This window comes from Desarmillaria tabescens (assembly GCF_030435595.1).
Source record: "Desarmillaria tabescens strain CCBAS 213 chromosome Unknown EV420scaffold_8, whole genome shotgun sequence".
In the NCBI taxonomy this organism is placed as follows: Eukaryota; Fungi; Basidiomycota; class Agaricomycetes; order Agaricales; family Physalacriaceae; genus Desarmillaria; species Desarmillaria tabescens.
In genome coordinates this window covers 810,923-830,388 of record NW_026848307.1, presented here as the reverse complement: position 1 = coordinate 830,388, position 19,466 = coordinate 810,923, and the positions used below count along the sequence as shown (strand labels likewise).

The 19,466-nt window shown below is 47.9% G+C and overlaps 6 protein-coding genes across 6 annotated transcripts; 2 read left to right on the top strand and 4 right to left on the bottom strand.

The window, feature by feature from the left end:
* Positions 1–93: 93 nt before the first annotated feature.
* Positions 94–1,944, top strand: EV420DRAFT_1157285 (phosphatidic acid phosphatase type 2/haloperoxidase). The gene is made up of 7 exons (XM_060466129.1): positions 94–410; positions 461–585; positions 634–731; positions 783–1,109; positions 1,161–1,373; positions 1,433–1,555; positions 1,606–1,944. Exons 1-7 carry the CDS (start codon positions 198–200, stop codon positions 1,692–1,694), a joined length of 1,188 nt encoding a protein of 395 aa, XP_060334581.1. The 5' UTR covers positions 94–197; the 3' UTR covers positions 1,695–1,944.
* Positions 1,910–4,159, bottom strand: EV420DRAFT_1639198 (amino acid/polyamine transporter I; the record flags this gene model as incomplete). The annotated part of the gene is made up of 14 exons (XM_060476941.1): positions 1,910–2,053; positions 2,109–2,216; positions 2,267–2,511; positions 2,563–2,608; positions 2,658–2,679; positions 2,740–2,881; positions 2,943–3,050; positions 3,103–3,165; positions 3,220–3,311; positions 3,365–3,466; positions 3,523–3,649; positions 3,708–3,855; positions 3,907–4,008; positions 4,064–4,159. 14 exons carry the CDS (start codon positions 4,157–4,159, stop codon positions 1,910–1,912), a joined length of 1,545 nt encoding a protein of 514 aa, XP_060334580.1.
* A 507-nt stretch (positions 4,160–4,666) lies between these two features.
* EV420DRAFT_1639197 (uncharacterized protein) lies at positions 4,667–7,103 on the bottom strand (the record flags this gene model as incomplete). The annotated part of the gene is made up of 13 exons (XM_060476940.1): positions 4,667–4,886; positions 4,942–5,076; positions 5,136–5,329; positions 5,387–5,448; positions 5,503–5,634; positions 5,690–5,819; positions 5,876–6,036; positions 6,084–6,160; positions 6,216–6,272; positions 6,327–6,732; positions 6,789–6,815; positions 6,864–6,940; positions 6,991–7,103. The coding sequence occupies 13 exons, from the start codon at positions 7,101–7,103 to the stop codon at positions 4,667–4,669; spliced, it is 1,791 nt and encodes a 596-aa protein (XP_060334579.1).
* Positions 7,104–8,465: 1,362 nt separating this feature from the next.
* Positions 8,466–11,658, top strand: EV420DRAFT_1522929 (laccase 3). The gene is made up of 23 exons (XM_060472268.1): positions 8,466–8,965; positions 9,021–9,141; positions 9,195–9,244; positions 9,297–9,371; positions 9,423–9,490; positions 9,544–9,585; positions 9,637–9,721; positions 9,776–9,789; positions 9,844–9,878; positions 9,933–10,113; positions 10,171–10,234; positions 10,282–10,316; positions 10,368–10,474; positions 10,534–10,560; positions 10,608–10,655; positions 10,708–10,818; positions 10,873–10,878; positions 10,932–10,986; positions 11,035–11,049; positions 11,103–11,189; positions 11,243–11,277; positions 11,324–11,352; positions 11,414–11,658. Exons 1-23 carry the CDS (start codon positions 8,847–8,849, stop codon positions 11,562–11,564), a joined length of 1,560 nt encoding a protein of 519 aa, XP_060334578.1. The 5' UTR covers positions 8,466–8,846; the 3' UTR covers positions 11,565–11,658.
* A 32-nt stretch (positions 11,659–11,690) lies between these two features.
* On the bottom strand, positions 11,691–15,881 carry EV420DRAFT_1618923 (uncharacterized protein; the record flags this gene model as incomplete). Its single annotated transcript, XM_060475407.1, has 21 exons — positions 11,691–12,113; positions 12,168–12,418; positions 12,488–12,625; positions 12,679–12,971; positions 12,999–13,042; positions 13,136–13,223; positions 13,277–13,536; positions 13,585–13,642; positions 13,692–13,842; positions 13,975–14,137; positions 14,188–14,259; positions 14,312–14,346; positions 14,396–14,430; positions 14,482–14,564; positions 14,618–14,671; positions 14,724–14,855; positions 14,907–14,938; positions 14,992–15,051; positions 15,100–15,168; positions 15,222–15,604; positions 15,646–15,881. The coding sequence occupies 21 exons, from the start codon at positions 15,879–15,881 to the stop codon at positions 11,691–11,693; spliced, it is 3,060 nt and encodes a 1,019-aa protein (XP_060334577.1).
* A 1,826-nt stretch (positions 15,882–17,707) lies between these two features.
* EV420DRAFT_1156955 (PIN domain-like protein) lies at positions 17,708–19,466 on the bottom strand. Its single transcript, XM_060466128.1, has 3 exons — positions 18,022–19,466; positions 17,905–17,968; positions 17,708–17,845 (listed from the first exon to the last, which is right to left on the bottom strand). The coding sequence occupies exons 1-2, from the start codon at positions 19,432–19,434 to the stop codon at positions 17,918–17,920; spliced, it is 1,464 nt and encodes a 487-aa protein (XP_060334576.1). The 5' UTR covers positions 19,435–19,466; the 3' UTR covers positions 17,708–17,845; positions 17,905–17,917.

Sequence of the window (19,466 nt, the reverse complement as noted above, 5' to 3'; positions counted from 1 at the left end):
GTGCATACACCGTCTGTATAATATTGTATCCTTAGAGTTTAGAGTTATATGATCCCAAAAGTTTGTTGTCTACGAACAATGTCGACTAGTTTAGAAGACTGTTCGCTACCTCCGACTCCCATCAATTTCTAGAATTCTTCTCGTCTTTGCCGAATGCAGCAGCAGCGTCGTTGTAGATATCTTCCTCCTTCCAACTTATGCACGACACAGTGACTATACGCGAGCCAAAGGCCAATGGTCTCAAAATGCACCCTACAGCTGTAGAAGCCGATGAACATGCCACGCAAGTCGACATCAGCGCTTTGAAGGACAAGGACTACGTAAAGGCCTTGGCTCCCTGGCGTTATGCCATTAGAACCAAGCTCGTTGAGCGCGTCAAGGCTGAATCAAAGGCAGTAGCCCGTCTTCAGGTAAGTTCTTAGTACAAACTCGTGACGACGGTTGCCGATGACTGCTACAGAGAACAATACGCACATCTTGGCTCGATACTTACTTTGTCTACTCTTCGTACCTCGGGACTGACACCTTCTTCCTTGTCGTCCTCCCTGCATTCTTTTTCTTCGGATACGATGACTTTGGTAGAGGGTACGTGACATTTCCTTGCACACCGCGGCTTGTCTCATTTCTCCGCAGGTTGCTGATGATCCTGGCCCTCGGCGGCTACGCCTCTTCTTCACTCAAGGATCTTTTCTGCTCGCCTAGGCCATTTTCTCCGCCAGTGACGCGTCTTAGTACGTGATAACGTCTCGTCGTCGTGGCTCGTCATTGATGGAACTCGTCAGCTCTCCAAGACCATCATTTGGAGTACGGCTTTCCATCAACACATACCACGCAAAGTTCCTCAATCGCTCTCTACTTCCTTCTCCATGTTCCGCCTGCATATCGCCCCTACCTATTCATATACGCCTTCACCATCATCTTCGGCCGACTGTACACCGGAATGCACACCTTCATCGACTGCATTACCGGCTGTATGCTCGGGGCTTTGGCAGTTTGGGTACATAGTCTTCCTATGTTCCAGTACTTTGAAGCTTGGGTGTTCACCGGTGGCTTGGCCGTCCCACTAGTCCTCATTTCTCTGTTCTTGTTCCTTCTCGAGATGCACCCTCGTCAGTAATCCTCAACTCTACTGGAATTGCTCTAATCATATACGGTTATAGTTCCTGTAGATCCTTGTCCTTGTTTCGAGGATTCTATTGCTTCTGGGAGCGTCGCACTGGGAGCTCTGCTCGGGAGATGGGGTGTCAATTACTTCGGCATGGATGGCGCGCTGGAGAAAGTGATCATGCCCGGAAGCTCGTGGGCCTTTGCTTCCACATCAATAGACATCCTACAAAGCTCGTGGGTACCTGCCGCTTTGAAGATGTTCACAGGTTGGATATTCTTCGTTTTCCTATCTGGGCTTCATCTCAGCTGACGTTGTCTGGAAAAGGCATGTCGGTTATCTTGTCGTGGCGTTTGCTTGCCAAGGCGGCGTTAGCACCTGTAATGAGGTACGTTTGGAGGGAAGAGGTTGCAACAAGTAGGGCGCAAGTTAAACGCTGTAGAAGTTATGGTGTGTCATTATGTTGGTTTAAATCGGGGGATTTCGCTCACAAAATGCAGTTCTCACAAAGGTTGTCGTGTACGCTGGAATTGCGACACTGGCGTGTGATGTACTGCCTCCCGTCTTCGATTTTCTTGGCTGGGCGTAAGGCCAGACCTTGACGTCTCTAACACGCTCGATACGTTTTTATACCAAAGTAGCTTATCACGGTTCTTTCGACTTTTATATGATTCGAGTGTATTGGAAGCTTTTTGAGTTTTTGGAAGTTTGAGATCATGCTTCTATTACTTAGATGTCTACATTATTAGTTACGGAGGCCAAGTCAATTTCCCTTGGCCTTTTTCATAAGTAATTCATTCCAGTTTAACTATCCTCCTCCACAGGTTCTGTATGGACCCGCGACCTGACTTTTTTCAAGTCGTCAGGATCTGACGACTCTTGTGAGTCAATACCCGGAGCATCCGAGAGCGTAGCAACGGGACCCGTGAACCAGTAAACTCCGCCATACTTGGGGAAGTAATACCACACCAAAGAGAGAATAAATATACCGCCAAGTAACAACCACGGCGTAGTTCATATCTTGAACGGTCGTCACCGGCGTCGAAGGGAACATGAACACGACGCTCATGAACGTCATGAACGCGACGGCTATGATGGCAATCGGTAAACTCTACAGAGGTTGTTAGATGGTGCGAAATTCAGAAAAAAAAAGCTACTAACGAAAACACCCAAAGTAAACGGACCGGGTTCAAAGTCGTTGTCGCCTAAGAAGCGCGCGGCGATGGGGATGCTGTAAGCGACGTAAAGTGCGATGACTGATATAGAGAATACGGCGTTGATGGCTTCCGTTCCAGCGAAAACCAGAAGTCCGAGGATCAAGGCCCAGCCAGCATCGAACCAGACGGTGTTCACGGGAGTTCCAGTGAAGGTGTTCATTCTGTAAAGCCAGTTTGAGAGGGGGAGCGCTTTTATGCAACATGAGCACATAAAGTCTCAGCAAAATAGTCAAAGACAACCTTTATCTCTGCTGAAGGCGTATGTCTGCCTACTTGCGGCTAATAACTGGAAGACAATCTCAGAACAAAGTGGGTGACACCTGGAATGAACTTACCATACTAGAACCCATCATATACCTAGCAAAAAATGAAAACTCGTGAATAACGCGCAGTATTTCGACTGAACAGTCAACTCACTGCACCAGAACGACGATAGCCCAAATACCCAAAGTCCCCTTTTGCCCGAACCCATTGAGGAAAATCTGGGCCATGGGCTGGTCGCTATCATACAGCATCTGCAGATCGGTGCCCATGCAGAACGCCAGCGCCACATTGATCGCTGGGAATAAGACCTTGGAGTTAGCTCTTCTGCACGCGAAACAAAAGATCATCGGACCCACCCCAGCCAAGCACTCCAGCTATAGCGATTGCCATGACAATTGCCCAAGGAACAGCGGTCGCAGCATTTGCAGCCTCTTCACTAATGTGAACACTTGAATCGAAAGAGCCTAGCCCATGGTTACTTGCGAAATAAGACAGGCTGAAAAAGTGCAAGCGTACAGATGGTCCACAGGGGCGCTAGGAAACTCAGGATAAATGCGTAGCCATTGGGCCAACCGTCAACTGTCACGGGAGTGATGAGAACTGCGCTAAAACGTAAAGATAAAAGAGACTAACGATTCACGAATTCCCATAAGGCAAAGCGCGCGGTATTCTTATACTCCGCCGGAGTTACAATGGGTAGGGCGATGATGACAGCAAGGCATAACCTGTAGCACTTCAGGACAAGGGAAAGAGACTAGGGAATATAGAAGGCACGTACAGGACATTGAGCAGTACATATGCCGATTGTAGTCGCGCCAGGATCGTTGTACCCAGACAACAAACGACCGCGTGGCTGAGGACAACTGCCGCGTAAACACCACTATCGTAAAAGCATATTTAACGCACGACGCCTAAAGGATAAAATAAATCACGGACTAAAGTTGTGCACTCGTAGCCTCGAAACTCTGGTCTGCGGAACCAATCCTAGCAGCAGCCATGACTTGGACAGCACAACCCCAGTCGATGGAGGCTACGGATGCTATCGATCCGATGGTGTTCATGTCTGTTATGAAAATGTGTGAATTTGGCGAACACAAAAGCCCCTGGCTTGAGAAACTGACATCCCACGATCCACGATAGTAAATTGCGCCAGCGGGGCGACGAAAGGGAATGCGTCCAGAAGTAAAGTCCTCCCGAAGTGGGTGCAGCACTGGCAAGTTCCGCCATTGACATACCCACGAAGAGAATGAAGACACTAGCGACGGCCCACTGCAGCATCTGCTCAGTTGCGTCCCCCAAGATTTCGAGAATATAACGCACCCCCCATGTCATAGCAGGCCCGCCTCCATTCGGTATCGCGTAGAACAGAACCGATGATATTGACGGTAGAAGCCCGATAATAGAGAACGCGATGCCGAATACCTAGCAAACGTTGGTTCAAACACCATTCACTGGAAGAACCGGTAGCATTACGTACTTCAATGGGTGTGAAAGCACGGCGAAACTCTTGCTTGTAGCCCAGCGACGCTAGTAGTTCTTCATCAGCTCGTTGTACAGCCTCCCTCGTGCCCATGGCGTAGGATGTGGGTAAGAAGTGGGTTAGAGGCGCTTAATGACAGGAGGCTCCATGATATATCTGCGGCGCCGCGGCAGTCAAAAAAAGGTCATGCATGGCAGTAAGATAAGGAATAGAATCATCGGGGTAACTCACATTGTTCGGGGTCCAGAAATATCACACCTATCTTTGCTTGTCCAAATTGGATAGATAAGGGTGTAAAAAGGCACTGATGCGAGTAACAGTTGCGCATGACCACCTGGTCGGCACATACGGCAACAACGTCTGCCATAATGGAAAAAATAGCGCTTGTATCCTGCTAGACATTCAACGCGGTCATGCACTTTTCACCAAAAACGTCGGTTTGTAATTTCTTCTCAATGATCTGCATCTAAACGAAATACAGGAGGCTCTATTGTTAGAATCATCGTACCTGGGTCGATCATCATCCAGTCCGTCAGGGCGCATATGAGCAAATAATATGGCGGTTAGCTACCGCCAGAGGAGTTGGCCTCGAAACTGAAACTAGACTTGGGCGTTAACTGCGGCGTCCCTTGGCTTCGCCAGGTCGGACGCGAGTGACCGCTCCGACTCTCCCCTACTATGAGTCCACGCGGAAGAGGAACCAGACTCTCGCTTCATCAAGAAAACCTTGTCCATATCTACGAGTGACTCCTGTACGGCTGGCCGTTGACATGAACGAGACATATTCCGCGCGATAGTCCACACCGCGTGAGACCCTTGGCTATAAAAAGGCTAGTTATACGATATGGAATTCAGAAAAAAGCGAAGATACGCACATTTGAGTTGCCATAAGAACAGTGCAAGCGAGGACCAGCATGACACTGAGAGCGATATCGAAATCCTTGTGATATTTAGCCAGTTTCAAGCCCCACCACACCAACAACCACACGAGGAATACGGTTTTGCAGACGCTTTCCAAGGTAATGATCAGCATCTGGCAAGGGGGGAGCCGGTTTCAAATAACACATACAAGGATTGTACCGCGGCGAACTTCAACATGGGTTCTACTATACGCCTGGGGTATTTCAGCCGATATAAAAGAAGCCCGATGAAGATGGATTGTTCGGTCGTTGCTTGGAAGAGCCAGAGCAGTCCGGCGCTAATGATCTCGACATGCATGGACATCTGAAGCATGACTTGTAGGAAAACTATAGAGAACAGGGCCTGGAGTATTATGGCGTCAGAAATGATTCTTGAATAAAGATAGGACGCAGAGCGTACACTGAAGTGATGTGTGAGCAAAGGGCGTCGCATTTGTTTCCGATATGCAAGCTCAAAGACATCTTTCCCTCAAAGATCAGCTCTAAGTATAAACAAAGAGGGCAATGAAGACTCACACAGTCCAGAGATGACCACACAGGCTACTCGTATCTCATCGACGCGTTCAGAGGTATAGCGCTCTCCCAAGGTTGGTGATGCGAGTAACTGCAAGGCCAACGCAACGAACGTCCAGAAAGTATTCAAAACATCTTCGCACCAGCTGTCAGTTCTCATCTGACAGAAAAAATTCGGGAACTGGCTCACAGGTGACCGTGTTCCTCTGATTCTCGAAAGATAGTTTCACAAACTCTTTCGAGAAACGAAGCAGCACAAACTCAACGCAATTAGCACACATATAAAGAATAATCATGTAAATGAAGGTCGGTATAGGATACTAGAAAAACGACGCGTTTATCAATCGAGAATGAATAGGGGGGGAAGCAAACGTACAAAAGCAACAGTAGTTGGATAAACTATTGCCATGTTGATCTTCATTACTTCATCAAAGGCCTTGTCTGATAAGCCTGCAGTGCTTGTGGTAGAGACATTCGGCGCAAAGAAACTGGGCACAAAGGGATACTCGACTGTAGCCTCAGCGTAAGGCTGGGCCGCTGACGTCTATCAGGACAGATCTCAAGTCGATCTCGACATGGCTTACCGCAGTCACCTTCATTCGGTCCAAGGCTTGCACAATGTACATCGGGCTGGGACCGCACCAAGTTCTTGAACATGTATCTGTTTCGTCAAGCGTAAGTCATCGGGGTGCACTTATACTGAAGACTGAACGAACCGGCAGATGTTTGTATCGGTCTCTGAGCTGGTAAGCGAGTCCACACATGAGCTTTTACTACACAGACTTCAGTTCCCGGACTTCAGTTTCCTTGCGAAAAGGCCGACGTACGAATCATACTGCTGGTTATTTCCAGTGCAATATTCCAAAGCTGCCGTGCATACATCTTCGAAGACTTTTTGCGACATAACACTTGTAGCGTTATCCTTATCGTCTAATGGTATTTCCAAAGAAATCTGATCCAATAGGATGAGTGCTGCGCTAGCAAGGAATTTGTCTATCTTGCGGGGCATGAAATCGTAGGCGTCGATTTGCAAGTCTTCGTTGAAGTGCAGCCACATATCGACCTGCAGTGGAACGACCTGGGAAACGTTGCCATAGTACATGGAGAAAATGGCAGTAGCTGATACTACAGAGAGCTGGATTGCAAGCGCTTCGACGACGACATTCGTAGGATATCCGATCAACTGGGTGGAATTGGCCTTTGCTAGGGCTGCGGGTACGCCATAAATGAATTCTGATAAAAAGGTTGAGAACGATGAATCTCAGTAGTGCGAACAAGAGGCGACTGACCCGTATTGTTATCTGAGCCTCGCAAAACTGTGACAATATGTTAGAGCGTTCTCAGAGACACTGTGGGTGACTGACTGGTCATCGCGTTGATTCGTCCGATACAATCAGGTGCAAACACAGAAGTGCGTTCGTCATTTGTATGATCGATAAACCTTGTTAAGGAAACTGAGAACACGGCCTGTCAGAATTCAGAAGTAGATACCCTGTCAGGAAAGTCTCGAAAGCGTCGAAGAGCTCAGATGGTTGGCGTGCTTGAGCTCCGGTATACAGAACGAGGATGATGAGGGCAAGCAGACGGAACAGCATTGATCGCATGGAGAAGTATGGTGAAAAGTATTGATGGGATTCGCAATGGACGTGTTTTTTACTATCTCTGTCGGATTTTGAGCATTTTTATACTGTAACAAAAGTTCCCACTGGAAGAAATCGGATCCAAGAAGATGCTGTATAAAATCATGGGTACTCCGTTCAATGGACCAGGATAAATCTAGCGCAATGTTTAGGCCAATCTATTTGTGAAACAACTAGTATCATTGTATCATTCGCGCATATCATTAGTGATCCGATAATTACATAGGGCTAGAGAAGCGTAATTCTGCAGCAGCCGTTAGTCCGCAGTTCTCAGTGCATGCTGAAAAATTTGACGTACCAGCTTGAACAACGGAGAACCCAGGATAATATCGTGCTTCCCTCAAAAACTTGGAGAATCGGAGCACAATTATGTCTCGTCGGAGAACGGCTATGATTGGCGCCCCCATGGCAGATGCCATGGGCGCGAGGTTGATTCAATACAGGGAGGCCAGACCATTAGATGTACCACGACGCAGATGCACAGCGAGTGGTGTGCTTGTGGGAGATGGAACCTGATGTTCTTGAAACCTTTGGTCACTAGGGCTCGTCGACATCAGCAAGCGGCAAACACAGAGAGATCCGTTGACGTCAATGTCTAGTAAGCCAATCACTGTTCAGATAGCTAGACCAGGACCGGGGAATTGAGGGCCATTGGAACGCCGTTATGTGAATATCCTGATGTTGTCCACAAGGACGAGAACTCTGTGTGATAGAGATATTGAGGCGCGTAGTGTTGGTGGTGGTGATGGTGCCGGCGCCAACGTCCCAATAAGAGACGCGATAGCGTGGTAATTATTTTCTATCTTGAGCCATGCCACCCTCTAACCCAAATATTGATCTTCCGACGTCGATGTTACACGCAAAGAGCGTATCGAAATTTATGCAGGTCCTTTGGCCGTAAATCAGTGTGTCTATGGCTGTCAGCAGTGAACAATGGTGGGGTGCGTCACGTCATCCACTATGATATACTACTCCCTTCACTGACCTGCCATTCTACCAGATCGGAACTGTAGATTACCCAATGCTGCTCACTTCAAAGTTTGAATACTACCTAAATTCGCACTCCCAGCTTGGCAATGCGAGACTACATGGGAGTAAGCAGTGGATATTTGCTACAAATGACGGAGAAGACCATCTGGTAGGTTCGGGGAATTGAATGCCCACACGGGCCCAAGCAAATGTCACCAAGTGTCGCGGTCCATAAAAGCGAATCATAGCCAGTCAAGAACAATCGCCTGTGAAAATATGGGGTGCTGAATTGAGGCCCATCATTGTAAATTGCCAAGTAAGGCACTCCGGACATGATTATACTTCTTTATTCCAGCCAAGCAGGGGAAAAGGTCAAGTAGCGCCCCCGTGGGCATCAGAGCTAATCTCTTCCTAGTAAATGTTCTCGCCGTGGTGGGATTTCTACCACGGACAGAAAGCTTTACCACAGAGCTGCAGCAATGGTCCGCAATGTTCAATATCTATGCATTACACGCCGCCGATCACCTCGCCATGACTTCCATACGGCTCGGGAAACTGTTAATATTGGCCTCCCATCGAAGAGACTGTTCCACTTTATCTTTTTCCCAGTATTCGGCTATTGAACCACCCGCTTCTCACTATCTCGAGCTTTCGGTCTTGGAAATAAATGCCTCGTCTATATAACTCGGTTTTTCGATGCAATAATGCCTCGTCCCCGTTGTCCCCCCCACTTCTAAGATGGACTTCACAGTGGTCTTCTTACTTGTCTCCTTCCTTTCGTCAGTCTATAGCAAGACTCATCACTTCCCTCTCAGTATTGACACCAAAGTCATTGCTCCCGACGGTTTTGCTCGATCGTAGGACTCAGCTGCATTGATATGCTCCTTTTCACTAACAGTGTATACATTGTAGTGCCATAACACCAAACGGAACCTTCCCCGGGCCAACGTTTAAAGTCAACAAGGGCGACGATGTCCACATTGTAACCACAAATAATCTTGCTGACCCTGGGATGCGACGAAGTACCTCGATTGTAGGGTTCTATAGTGTCAAAGTATGCACAAGTTGACTATTTTTGTCCTCCAGCATTGGCATGGCTTCTTCCAAGCTCGTACGTCAGCTATGGATGGACCTTCGTGAGCGCGCCATCTCTTATATCAAATTTGAATCAATGCTCAGTAGCCCTAGTTTCGTTAACCAGTGCCCAATTCCGCCAAAATCCACTTTCGACTATGCTTTTAGCACCATTGGACAAAGTGGCAAGTACGTATAGTTCCGATATCAGAGTATTGGTGATCTCATAGGTTCGGTTAGCTACTGGTACCATTCTCATCTTTCGACACAGTATTGTGATGGTTTAAGAGGGGCATTCATCGTCTACGGTGGGTACGAAACTTGTGTCCTATCGCGGAGATTCTCAGCTCTCTATGTGCAGACCCGCATGACCCTCTTGCCCATTTGTATGACGTGGATGACGGTATGTTATCATCATCCTTTACTGGCGTGCAATATACTAATGGACGCATAGACAGCACTATCATTACGCTCGCAGACTGGTATCACGACCTTGCACCGGACGCTCAGAATAGGTTCTTCCAAACGGGTACTGTCCCGTAAGTTTTAACTGTCCAAGATTTGCGAGTTAGCTGACCTTTCCTGGTCTTTAGTATTCCTGACTCCGGTACGTAGCTACATTACACCTTTGCATTCCTTCATCATTTACCTTGAATCACAGGTCTTATCAACGGCGTCGGGCGCTACAATGGCGGCGTCAGTCTTGTAACTCATTACTTCTTTACCCTAAAACTCACTCAGCGTCAATAGCCCTTAGTCCCTTACTCCGTAATCAAAGTCAGAAGAGGCAAACGCTATCGTCTGCGTCTCATTTCGCTCTCCTGTCGCCCATTCTTCACTTTCTCAATCGACAACCACAACATCAGTGCAATGGAGTTCGATGGGGTTGAGCACGATCCGGTCACGGTGCAGAACGTTGATATCTATGCCGGTTGGTTCCCGTCTGGATATTTTCTGTGCACTCACTAACACAGACTTGGCCGCCCAGCACAACGTGTCTCCGTTATTCTCGAAGCAAACCAACCTATTGATAATTATTGGATTCGCGCGCCGTAAGTCTCGACTTTTATCGTACCGAACTCAAATTTATCATCGTTAGTCTCACTGGTGGGAACCCGGCTGGAAATCCCAATCGCAGGAGTCTACTATTTTCTACCTCTTTTCCTCCAACTCATTACCCTATAGTCAACCCTGACCTTACACGCGCTATTTTGCGGTACGAGGGCGCGCCCATCAGAGAACCCACCACAAACAATACGCCTGGTATTAAGCTGGATGACGCCGATATGCATGTTCGTTCCATCGCCCGATATTATCCAAGCAGATCCTGACCAGATTTTCGTAATTGCAGCCCATCGCTGAAGAAGGGCCCGGAAAGGTATGTACTACACGTATTTCGATTTGTACAGGCTAAAGTTTTCTTAGTTGGGAGATGGTCCCCCAGATGTTGCTTATACCTTAAGTATCACACAGGTTCGTAATATCCTCTTGCAATAGTCCCGTCAGTAAACGTGCCAAATACCAGCCAAATCCACCATTCTTTGATATCAATGGCATCTCCTACATTTCGCCTCCGGTTCCTGTCCTCCTGCAGCTCCTAAGTGGAGCGGCGCGGCCACAAGATTTCCTTCCTTCGGTAGGTGCTTGTGGTCTTTTACTCGTGTATCGACTAATATCTTTACGTGTTCAGGAACAAGTAAGTCTCGCACACCAAAACCGTGAAATTACTGTTATCAAGCCGTTAATAAGATCTTCCTTCTTCCACCCAATAAAACAATAGAAATTTCGATCCCTGGAGCTGGGGGTAAGTCTCATGCGCCTTTCCCATCTCCATGCTTATCTCTTTTGGCAGCTCATCCGTTCCACTGTGCGTTCCCTTCTGAATATTCGAGCATTCATTTGTCAACCAGTTATGGACAGTACACGGACACAACTTTGACATTATTCGTACGTCCAACTCCGCCGTGACGAACTATGTCAACCCGCCAAGGCGCGACGTCGTTCCCAGTACGTCACCTCCCTTTGAATGCTCTTTCATTGATATCAACGTAATCGCGCAGTCAACGGCGGAAACACCACATTCCGATTCTTCAGCGTAAGTCTACGCGAAAAACAAAATACATTTCTAACAGTGGAAACAGGATAATCCAGGAGCCTGGTTTTTGCACTGGTGAGAAGTCCATGCTTAATTCATCAAACTATAGACCATCTGATGACTGAAAATCTCGCAGCCACATCGACTGGCATCTGGAAGCCGGGCTAGCTATAGTTTTCGCAGAGAGTCCGGCCGACAACATTGAGGGCCCGCACGCCCAAATCACGCCTCAAGATTGGCTGACGTTGTGTCCGGAGTACAACGCCTTGTCGTCAGACCTGCAATAAAGAAGTGTGCTCGAGAGTCACTCCGTACCAATGTGCTAATTTCTGGCTGTCATTTTCATCTTCAACTTATTAATAATACATTTGAATCTTTACTACTGACATCAGACAAGGGTGAAATCGTCTCGTTCAGACAATGAAACCAACGCCTCGCCAGTAATCCAACCACTTGTCGACATCTTCTATCCCGAGCTGGCGTAGGTTCCCAAGAATCGCGGTTTGTCCCAAGTTCGTCGTCTGCAGACTCGGGAAACCGAAGGCTTCCCTATTATTCGTGTCGCCGCTACCCTGAAAACAGAAGAACTCTAAGAGCCGAACAGCTGGAGTCTCGGAAGTGACGCGATGAGACCCTTCCTCCTGAGGGGTTTGCTCAATAGCACCAATCCACTGAGAGTACGGTATGAGGGGAATACTCAACGCAGAAGAGACATGCTGGAGAATAATTGATGCCGCCAAAGGTTTGGGATGCAGAAGATGAATGTAACGGTGCTTGCTCAGGCGTAACTCGACAAGGGCCTTGGCGGCTATGTCAATAGGAATCCACGACGCAGACTAAAATGAATCCATTAGCAAAGATACAGGAAAGACACTGAAAAGTAAACGTACGCCCGGAATGTCAGGAAGACATTTCATATCCTGACTCGATTTCACCAGGGACGGGAACCACTCCTTGACATTCCATGCACCATTAGCACCTCCGGTGAGTTGTCCCGTGCGCACAACCACAGGCATTAGTGCCGTGCTTTTGGAAACCTCTTCCAAAATGTACTCCGCGACCCACTTTGACTCGCCATAGCCCCAGCCAGCAGAAATAGCAGGATCAGCAAGAAACTCTTCTACTGCTACGCAGTCAGAGCCTTTCGTGTCTATTTTGAATCCAACGCTAATCAACAAGTCATTCGTGTACGACAGACAGATAAACGTACTCCTGAAAACACCAGCTGAACTCGTGAAGACAAATCGTGGTACCACGCGACACAACAGAGCAAAATCAACCAGACATCTAGTACCACGGACCAGAGGCTCCAGAGATGCAAGTGAAACATTGAAGTCGACGTGCCAGGCTGTGAATCAAGTTCAGGAGAGAATTTTCCTTTCCAGCCCTTCCAGGACTGACCATTGTGGATAACGCATGTTATATTTTCGATGAGCTCGTGGTAGACCGAGTAGTCTAAACCAAACAAGTTTGCAGCCAGATCACAGTCCACAAATACAACCTTCGAGCTTGTAAGGATGTCTGAGTCCAATCCGCGTTCAATGAAAGCGTCAGTCTGCCGTTGAAGAGATCCAGAGGGGCCTGAACGATTCAACGCATAAACCTTGATGACATCGTCGGAACGGAGAAGTGCATCCAGAATATAGCTACCAAAGGCACCCGTTGAACCTGTAAGTAAGACGACCTCCCTGGAGCTGTCAGGGACCAAGCGACTCGCTGACATGGGGAAATCAGTACTGTACTTCCTTGCCATATCCAGCATGGTCTGTGTCTGGTGTTTGATATCCCGCAAATGAGACCCTTTAGCCACTGTTACTAAGTATTGACTTAATCAATGGATTGTGGGATTCGCGTAGACGAAATTGTGTGGGATATCACGGGTATTAATTTTAGAGGTCGAGCGCAAAGCATGAAGAATTGTGTTGCGGATCCATGTTGCTTGGAGGCTAATACCAAATCAGTAACAAAAAGGCGATAATAGCAAAATGAAAATCCACACCTGTCACAACCATTTTGGAAGAAGTCGTCATTGTCTTCGACCATGTTCGTCAGGACCTTCTCTACAGCCTCACGGACGAAATGCAAGCTGTTTGAGAGCTCCCATTGAACTGGCGCCACCAGATGAATCTGAGATGACTGCTTCACAGCCTCGTAGGCTGTGTCAATCTTAGCAGAATAGGCATTCAGCACGGCTTGTCGTCTTGGAGTGCCCTTAGGAGTAAATTCAAACGGCTTGGATATATCTGCAACAAGGATCATCTGCAATAGAAATTGAATGTAGTGAAAAACAAGAAAGAGCGCCTCTACCTCTTTGAAAATTCTGGAATGCTGAGGTGCAAGCTGATTTGCTTTTTCTACCGTGGGCCTGAATAAATATTTAGGACATTAGATGTTGATATAATGAGCGGAAGTACCAGATTGCATTTCGGTACCGGGAAAGCCAGTTCTCGTCATTTGGCGAGACTTGCTCTTCCGGGGCAGGCGTGATAATAACGCCAGCATGGAACCGACCGCGTCCGAACATTATGGAACTAGATACCCTAGGATTTTTATTCAGTATGTCCTCTGAACATTTTGGCGACATTAATCAACACGCGAAATGACGACGATATAAAACACATACCGATAGGGACAGGATTCGTCTACACCGCCAGAGGCTTTGATGAGTACAATCAATCCGATACATGCATATTTGACTCGCCTTCTCCCCAGATGAATGCATAATTTGGTCGTCTCCTCGTCCGTGCACTCGCCACAGTTCTGGGTTTGTGGGATGTCTGGCTATGAGATCGTTGGTATCCAGGGCTGGAACACCATCTATTTCGGTATTCAAGATGGCAGGCTGATGCGTCGGGGTTGTCTGTAGATCGATTAGAGTATCCTCCCGTCCTTTTAAAGACAATCACTTACCTTGAACACGAGACGGTAAACCCTACTTTCTTCTTCGAAAGTCACGAAGGTTGGAGTACAATGAGGGGAAAACTAGAAAGAAAAGATTAATTGAAATTTGATTTCTGTATGTCGTGGTCTTCACCCTCCAGTAATCCCAGCCTTCGGGGGGGAGCCGCTCTATGATGGACAAATTAGACAGGCCCTCAGAGAGCAGGAAAATACTTACTCGGAAGGAAAAGTGTGACGGTCGCGGTCTCGGTCCTGGTAACGGTATGAGTACTGCATGTTTAGCGTCCGCGGACAGGGACTTACTGTCCATACAGAGGAACCAAACAGACGCCTTGCTGAGTAAGCCTATCACCCACCGCAGATTGCAGAGGGCCGCCAGCAAATATCTAAGAAGCCATGTATTAGTAGGTAGGACATGCACTGTATTGTGACAACTCACGATTGTTTTGAAGTTTGCTAATTTTTCTACTCTTTGAGGAACCTTCGCCCAATTCTGCTCGAAATTCGAATTTAATCATGGGTGGAAAAACGGTAGTCATTGTTACATCCAGGAATGCCGGGACGCAGAACATCAAGTTGCATTTTGTCGCTATAGGCCCAGAAAAGACTCTATCAGGCGTCGGTATGATTGGAGGCCAGCCAGGGCGAAACACGGCCATAATTACACCAGTATAAGCCTTAGGACAGAAAAATTAGCTTCATCTTAAGGAGGTTACAGCCATACTTACGGTCCAAGCAATTTGAACGGCACCCATAAGATCTGGTACGGCGTTTCGGTGAGCGAATTGAGATCGAACAAGTTCATTGACCCACGAAACATTGGAACAGCATGTGCGGAAAGTATGTCTCCGCATATGTCGACCTCACCAAAATCTGTGTTTCATTAGTGAGGACGAACGTTTAAATACTCGACAAACTTACAAGGTAGAAGACCAGATTGCATCATGATCTTGTATGTAAAAGGGATAGGTTTCGGAAACGCCATGGAACCTAGAGAAAGATACGTCGGCCTGAGTCTTAGGTTAGAATAGATAGGGACGAACCAGATGAATGCATGATGAGAGCCTGAGCCTCCAAGTCGCTATTCTTGATTGAGGGGAGCAGGTCCGACGGCTCAACTGTCTCGGGGTAGAGAGTTTCGAACGAAGGCATTGGCATCATCCTGAAATCTTGTAGTCCTTCATTTTCTAATTTGTATAGTGCAGCGTCGGCAAGCTTCTGCATTCCAGGATCCTGACTCAAAAACATGTACTTAGCGCTAGTAGATCGAATTAGATGGGCGACTCCAGTGTCTGAATTCCGGACAGATATTGGGAAAGCGATACAGCCAGCGCGCATGATGCCCGCGATCGTCGTATAATATGTCACGGAGTCTATGGGCGTTTCAATCAATGTCAAATCCGAGGCAGTAGACATCCCACCGTACCTGCAGCAGCTAGGATAGCGACTACTGGACGCTCATTGGACACCATACTGACATTGTTCAGGACCATTTGAGCGACCAAATGGATAGCGGGAACGGCCCTTCCCCAGTTGATGTCAATAACCTTCCCCGTATCGTCTTCGTAACGAAAGAGAGGATGGTCTCGGCTCTTAACATAGTGATGATCAAATATTTGCACGAGGGTTAAGGATCCATCGATCGGAGGAGTGAACGTTGAGTTCAGAGTTCCTTGGGGTGTCGGAAGGTCTGCGGTAGCCATTATGTTGGCCTGTGCTGTCGTGATGACCAGATAGTGTATCAAAGACCCTCATTCATATAAGTACTCGACCTGTCTTGGATCAGTGGTTACCTTTCTTGGAGAGCCTTCCCGGGGAACCCTTGGCCGCCGTAATCTGATTCGACGTAATCGGCGGCGTCCTTTGCATGGGAATAATCCTCAACACGTCACGATGTATTGGTGAGAAGAGTGAGAAAGAATTAGAAAGAGATGGATGATGGATCTTTGCCGGAATTCCCTGTCGCAGATATCATGATCGCATGTTGACCGCAAACTGAAAAACCGCGATTAACCATGCGGCCATTATGTATCCAAACCGAGTGAATAGCCAGACTCCTTCCCATTCGCCTCTACAGAGAACAAGTCCAAAAGAAACAGCATATTGGAAATGGCTTTAGAGAAGTTTTTCAGAAGAAGCAGTCCAATTGAAGGGCCAGGAGTTTCGACATGCCACCGGCACCGACCAACTGTCACATTGAAAATTCAGCTCAGTAGATCTTGCAATAACAGCACGGTCGTGTTCCTTCTGAGACGACAAGAACACCGAGGTTCAATGTACCTATTTCACAGGTATCAGCAATGCGTCGAGGCCCAAATAGAATGTGACGTTAATAATGCCCTGTTCCGGCTAAGGCCCGTTATACATAACCATTGAATATGTAACTAAAGTCTCGAGCTCGCTCTTTATGGTGTTTCTGCATAGGGGAACTTCGCTGGGTTGGTCGGCGTTCTTAGAGTTTGTTCCGAGTCCGACCCGTGCAGGGTCCGGTTGAAGACCTAAGTATCGCTCGTATCATAATTACCACCCGTATAGCGGGTATTACGCCGAGTCTAGCGCGAGACCCACAGTACACCATCAGCACCTGGACACTACTGTAACTTCAATTAGATTCGGACCCAATCACAAACCTGAAAACGTTTTGGCATCAATGCGAGAAACGAAGCTCCAAATTGCTCAGCGATTGACTTACAGTTACCCGCTTGATTCTGATATTTTTCATCCTTCATACGAAGGCACCAAGCGTGTTTATAACACTCCGGCTGTACCCCTCTGAGTGTCTGTAAGCGTAGGGAGAAATAACATCAAGTAATACCTCACTAAAAATTTCCCCCATTTCTTGACCTCGATATGTTGACAGAAATACCACTCGACAAAGCTTCTGTGAGTAACCTGTGCACGCTCTGAGGAGAGGTTAATCACCATCTAGGAATTATTGTATTGCGCATCCGGTTCGGCTTTCATGCATGATGTTGTTGATGTTACTGCAGGTGCTTTCACTGTTATTCATTGAAATCTTGTGGTTGGAACAAACAGCCGCTACGTACCGATGCCCCGTTATTTGCCTCGTGGCTTCTGTAGATCTTGCGGTGACAGGGTTTGTCGCGACACATAAATTTACCTTGGTTAATCTAGGTAGTGAACGTGAACTCATGCGAGGAATTGAAGGAGCGCTTACCTCCGAAATATCCTGTAGTGGCCAACAGCCTCCAACAGAAGATAGGTCATGTTGCACACAAACACTGAGGACGATTTGTCTTCGATTCTTCTGAATCTCAGCATTGGACACGGCGTTGGCGGCGTACAAACCCCCTCCCCGAGACCGATTAATCTATATCCGATCGCCTGGTATGTTATCCAGGGAGTGATGCCAGGGTGATCAGTCTTCGCTTATTAGATACGAAGATCTCTAAGGGTAACACCATAACGACTGGGTCAGAGCATCTGGTAGCCAGCTAAGAAGTGTGAAACTGGAGATATCAATACCTTACTGTGAAGCGCCATTGTTGTAAATTATTCAGTCCAAATGAGCGCTCGCCGGAAATTATTGGGGCTCGGATAGACGCTTGCTCCTCTTTGCACGTCAAAATGATAGCAATGTAGTAGCATTCTCGTCATACACCAGCGCGTTCGCCAACCCTTCTATTAGTACATAAATAACCCAGATCTGTCAAAAGATAACCATTAACCAGAAGCACGAAATAGCACAACACGAACGGAGCGCACCGTATAAATATAACTAAGCAACCTTCAGAGCTTTTGTAGCTGCAGTCTTCCCTGTGGATCGACGCTTCTGAAAATTGGTAAGGATCAGTCTCGGGGCTCGTTCAATCCTCGTCTGACCTTGGAAACCGAGTCCTCGTTCTCACCCACCCTCTTGCTCTGTGCACGCGATTGCTTTGCCTTCAGGACAAGCGACTCTTCATACGCCTGCACCAAATCAGGCCGCGCCTCTCGCACTAACACAGCAGGGAGCCACATCTTCAACGGGGACATCGGATCCACAGGCTCCTTCGGGGCCTTCCAATCCGGCAACGGACGCCGCGTACCCTTCACACCCGCCTCTGCAAGGTACACCAACATCCTCGGATCCACCTCCACATAATACAACAACTCATCATTGAAAAACGCATCCTCCTTCTTACCCGTGACCCTCAATATCCAATCATTATCCACCCCTACGCGCTGGCTCCCCGCGAACATCCCCCCGAGCGTGAACACTGGCTGGTCAGGCGCCATCGCGTACCGCCGCATCGCCCGAATCACAATCGATGGCCACATAATCGTCCTAAACCGCTTCACGATCTCCGACTTCCAGCCCCACTCAAAGTAGCGCTCGCATATCGACGCGAGGGCGGGTAAAGACGGTTCGCGGCGGGACCATTGTATGTCGTGGGATATGGTGATGGCGGGGTTGATGTAGGCGAGGAGCATGTTGACGTCGGGGAAGAAGGAGGACACGCGGGCGAACTGTGCAAAGTGGGCTAGGGAGGGAGAGAAGGCGTCGGAGGGTGTAGTGAGCTCCTGGATGAGCTCTGCGCGCCAGGATGGTATGAAGGCTTCTAGTTCGGTTCGGGTCATAGTGGTAGCTGCTCTCAGGAGTGAGTCGGCGAAGCCCAATCGGGTGAGCTCAATCGCGATTTCCATAAAGTTGCAGTCGAATGCTCCTGTCTGTGTGCAAAGTCGTGATATGAATATAAGACTTGCTCTATTATATCCAAGGTCGGCAAGGCGATGGACGAGATACCGTTCTTGTTTGCCCTTATCGTTCGGTGGACCGCGATGAGTCGAGGACGGATTCTGAATGACAGTATGAGCACCGTACAGAAAGGCCTCAAAGTCATCGGTTAATATGCCATCGATTACGCCGTGCGCGTTGAGCAATGCGAGATCGACGACAGCATCACCCGACGCAGTCCTGTGTTCGATACCGAACGCCTCTGCCAACTCCTTCATGCCACTCGTCAACTCCTTCTCCATCGGATGGCGTTCCTTTGCTGCATGTGGTCCATCGAATACGAACAGAGGAAGAACTGGGCGCTTTAGAAGTGCAGCGATGCGAAAGAACAATACTCTTAGCTCTTTATTCTCGCCTGCCTGACCATATTCTGAGTGCTTGAACCAGGGAGATACATCAATGCCGAGTCGGAATGCACGTAATGAAGGGTCGCCGTGGCGAAGAGAGAAAGCAGTGAGCGAATTTATAATGCCAGAATTTTTGAAGAGCAGCCTGAGCCAGTCTCTCGACCTCAACATCACCGTCAATTCAAAGGCCACATCACTTGGCA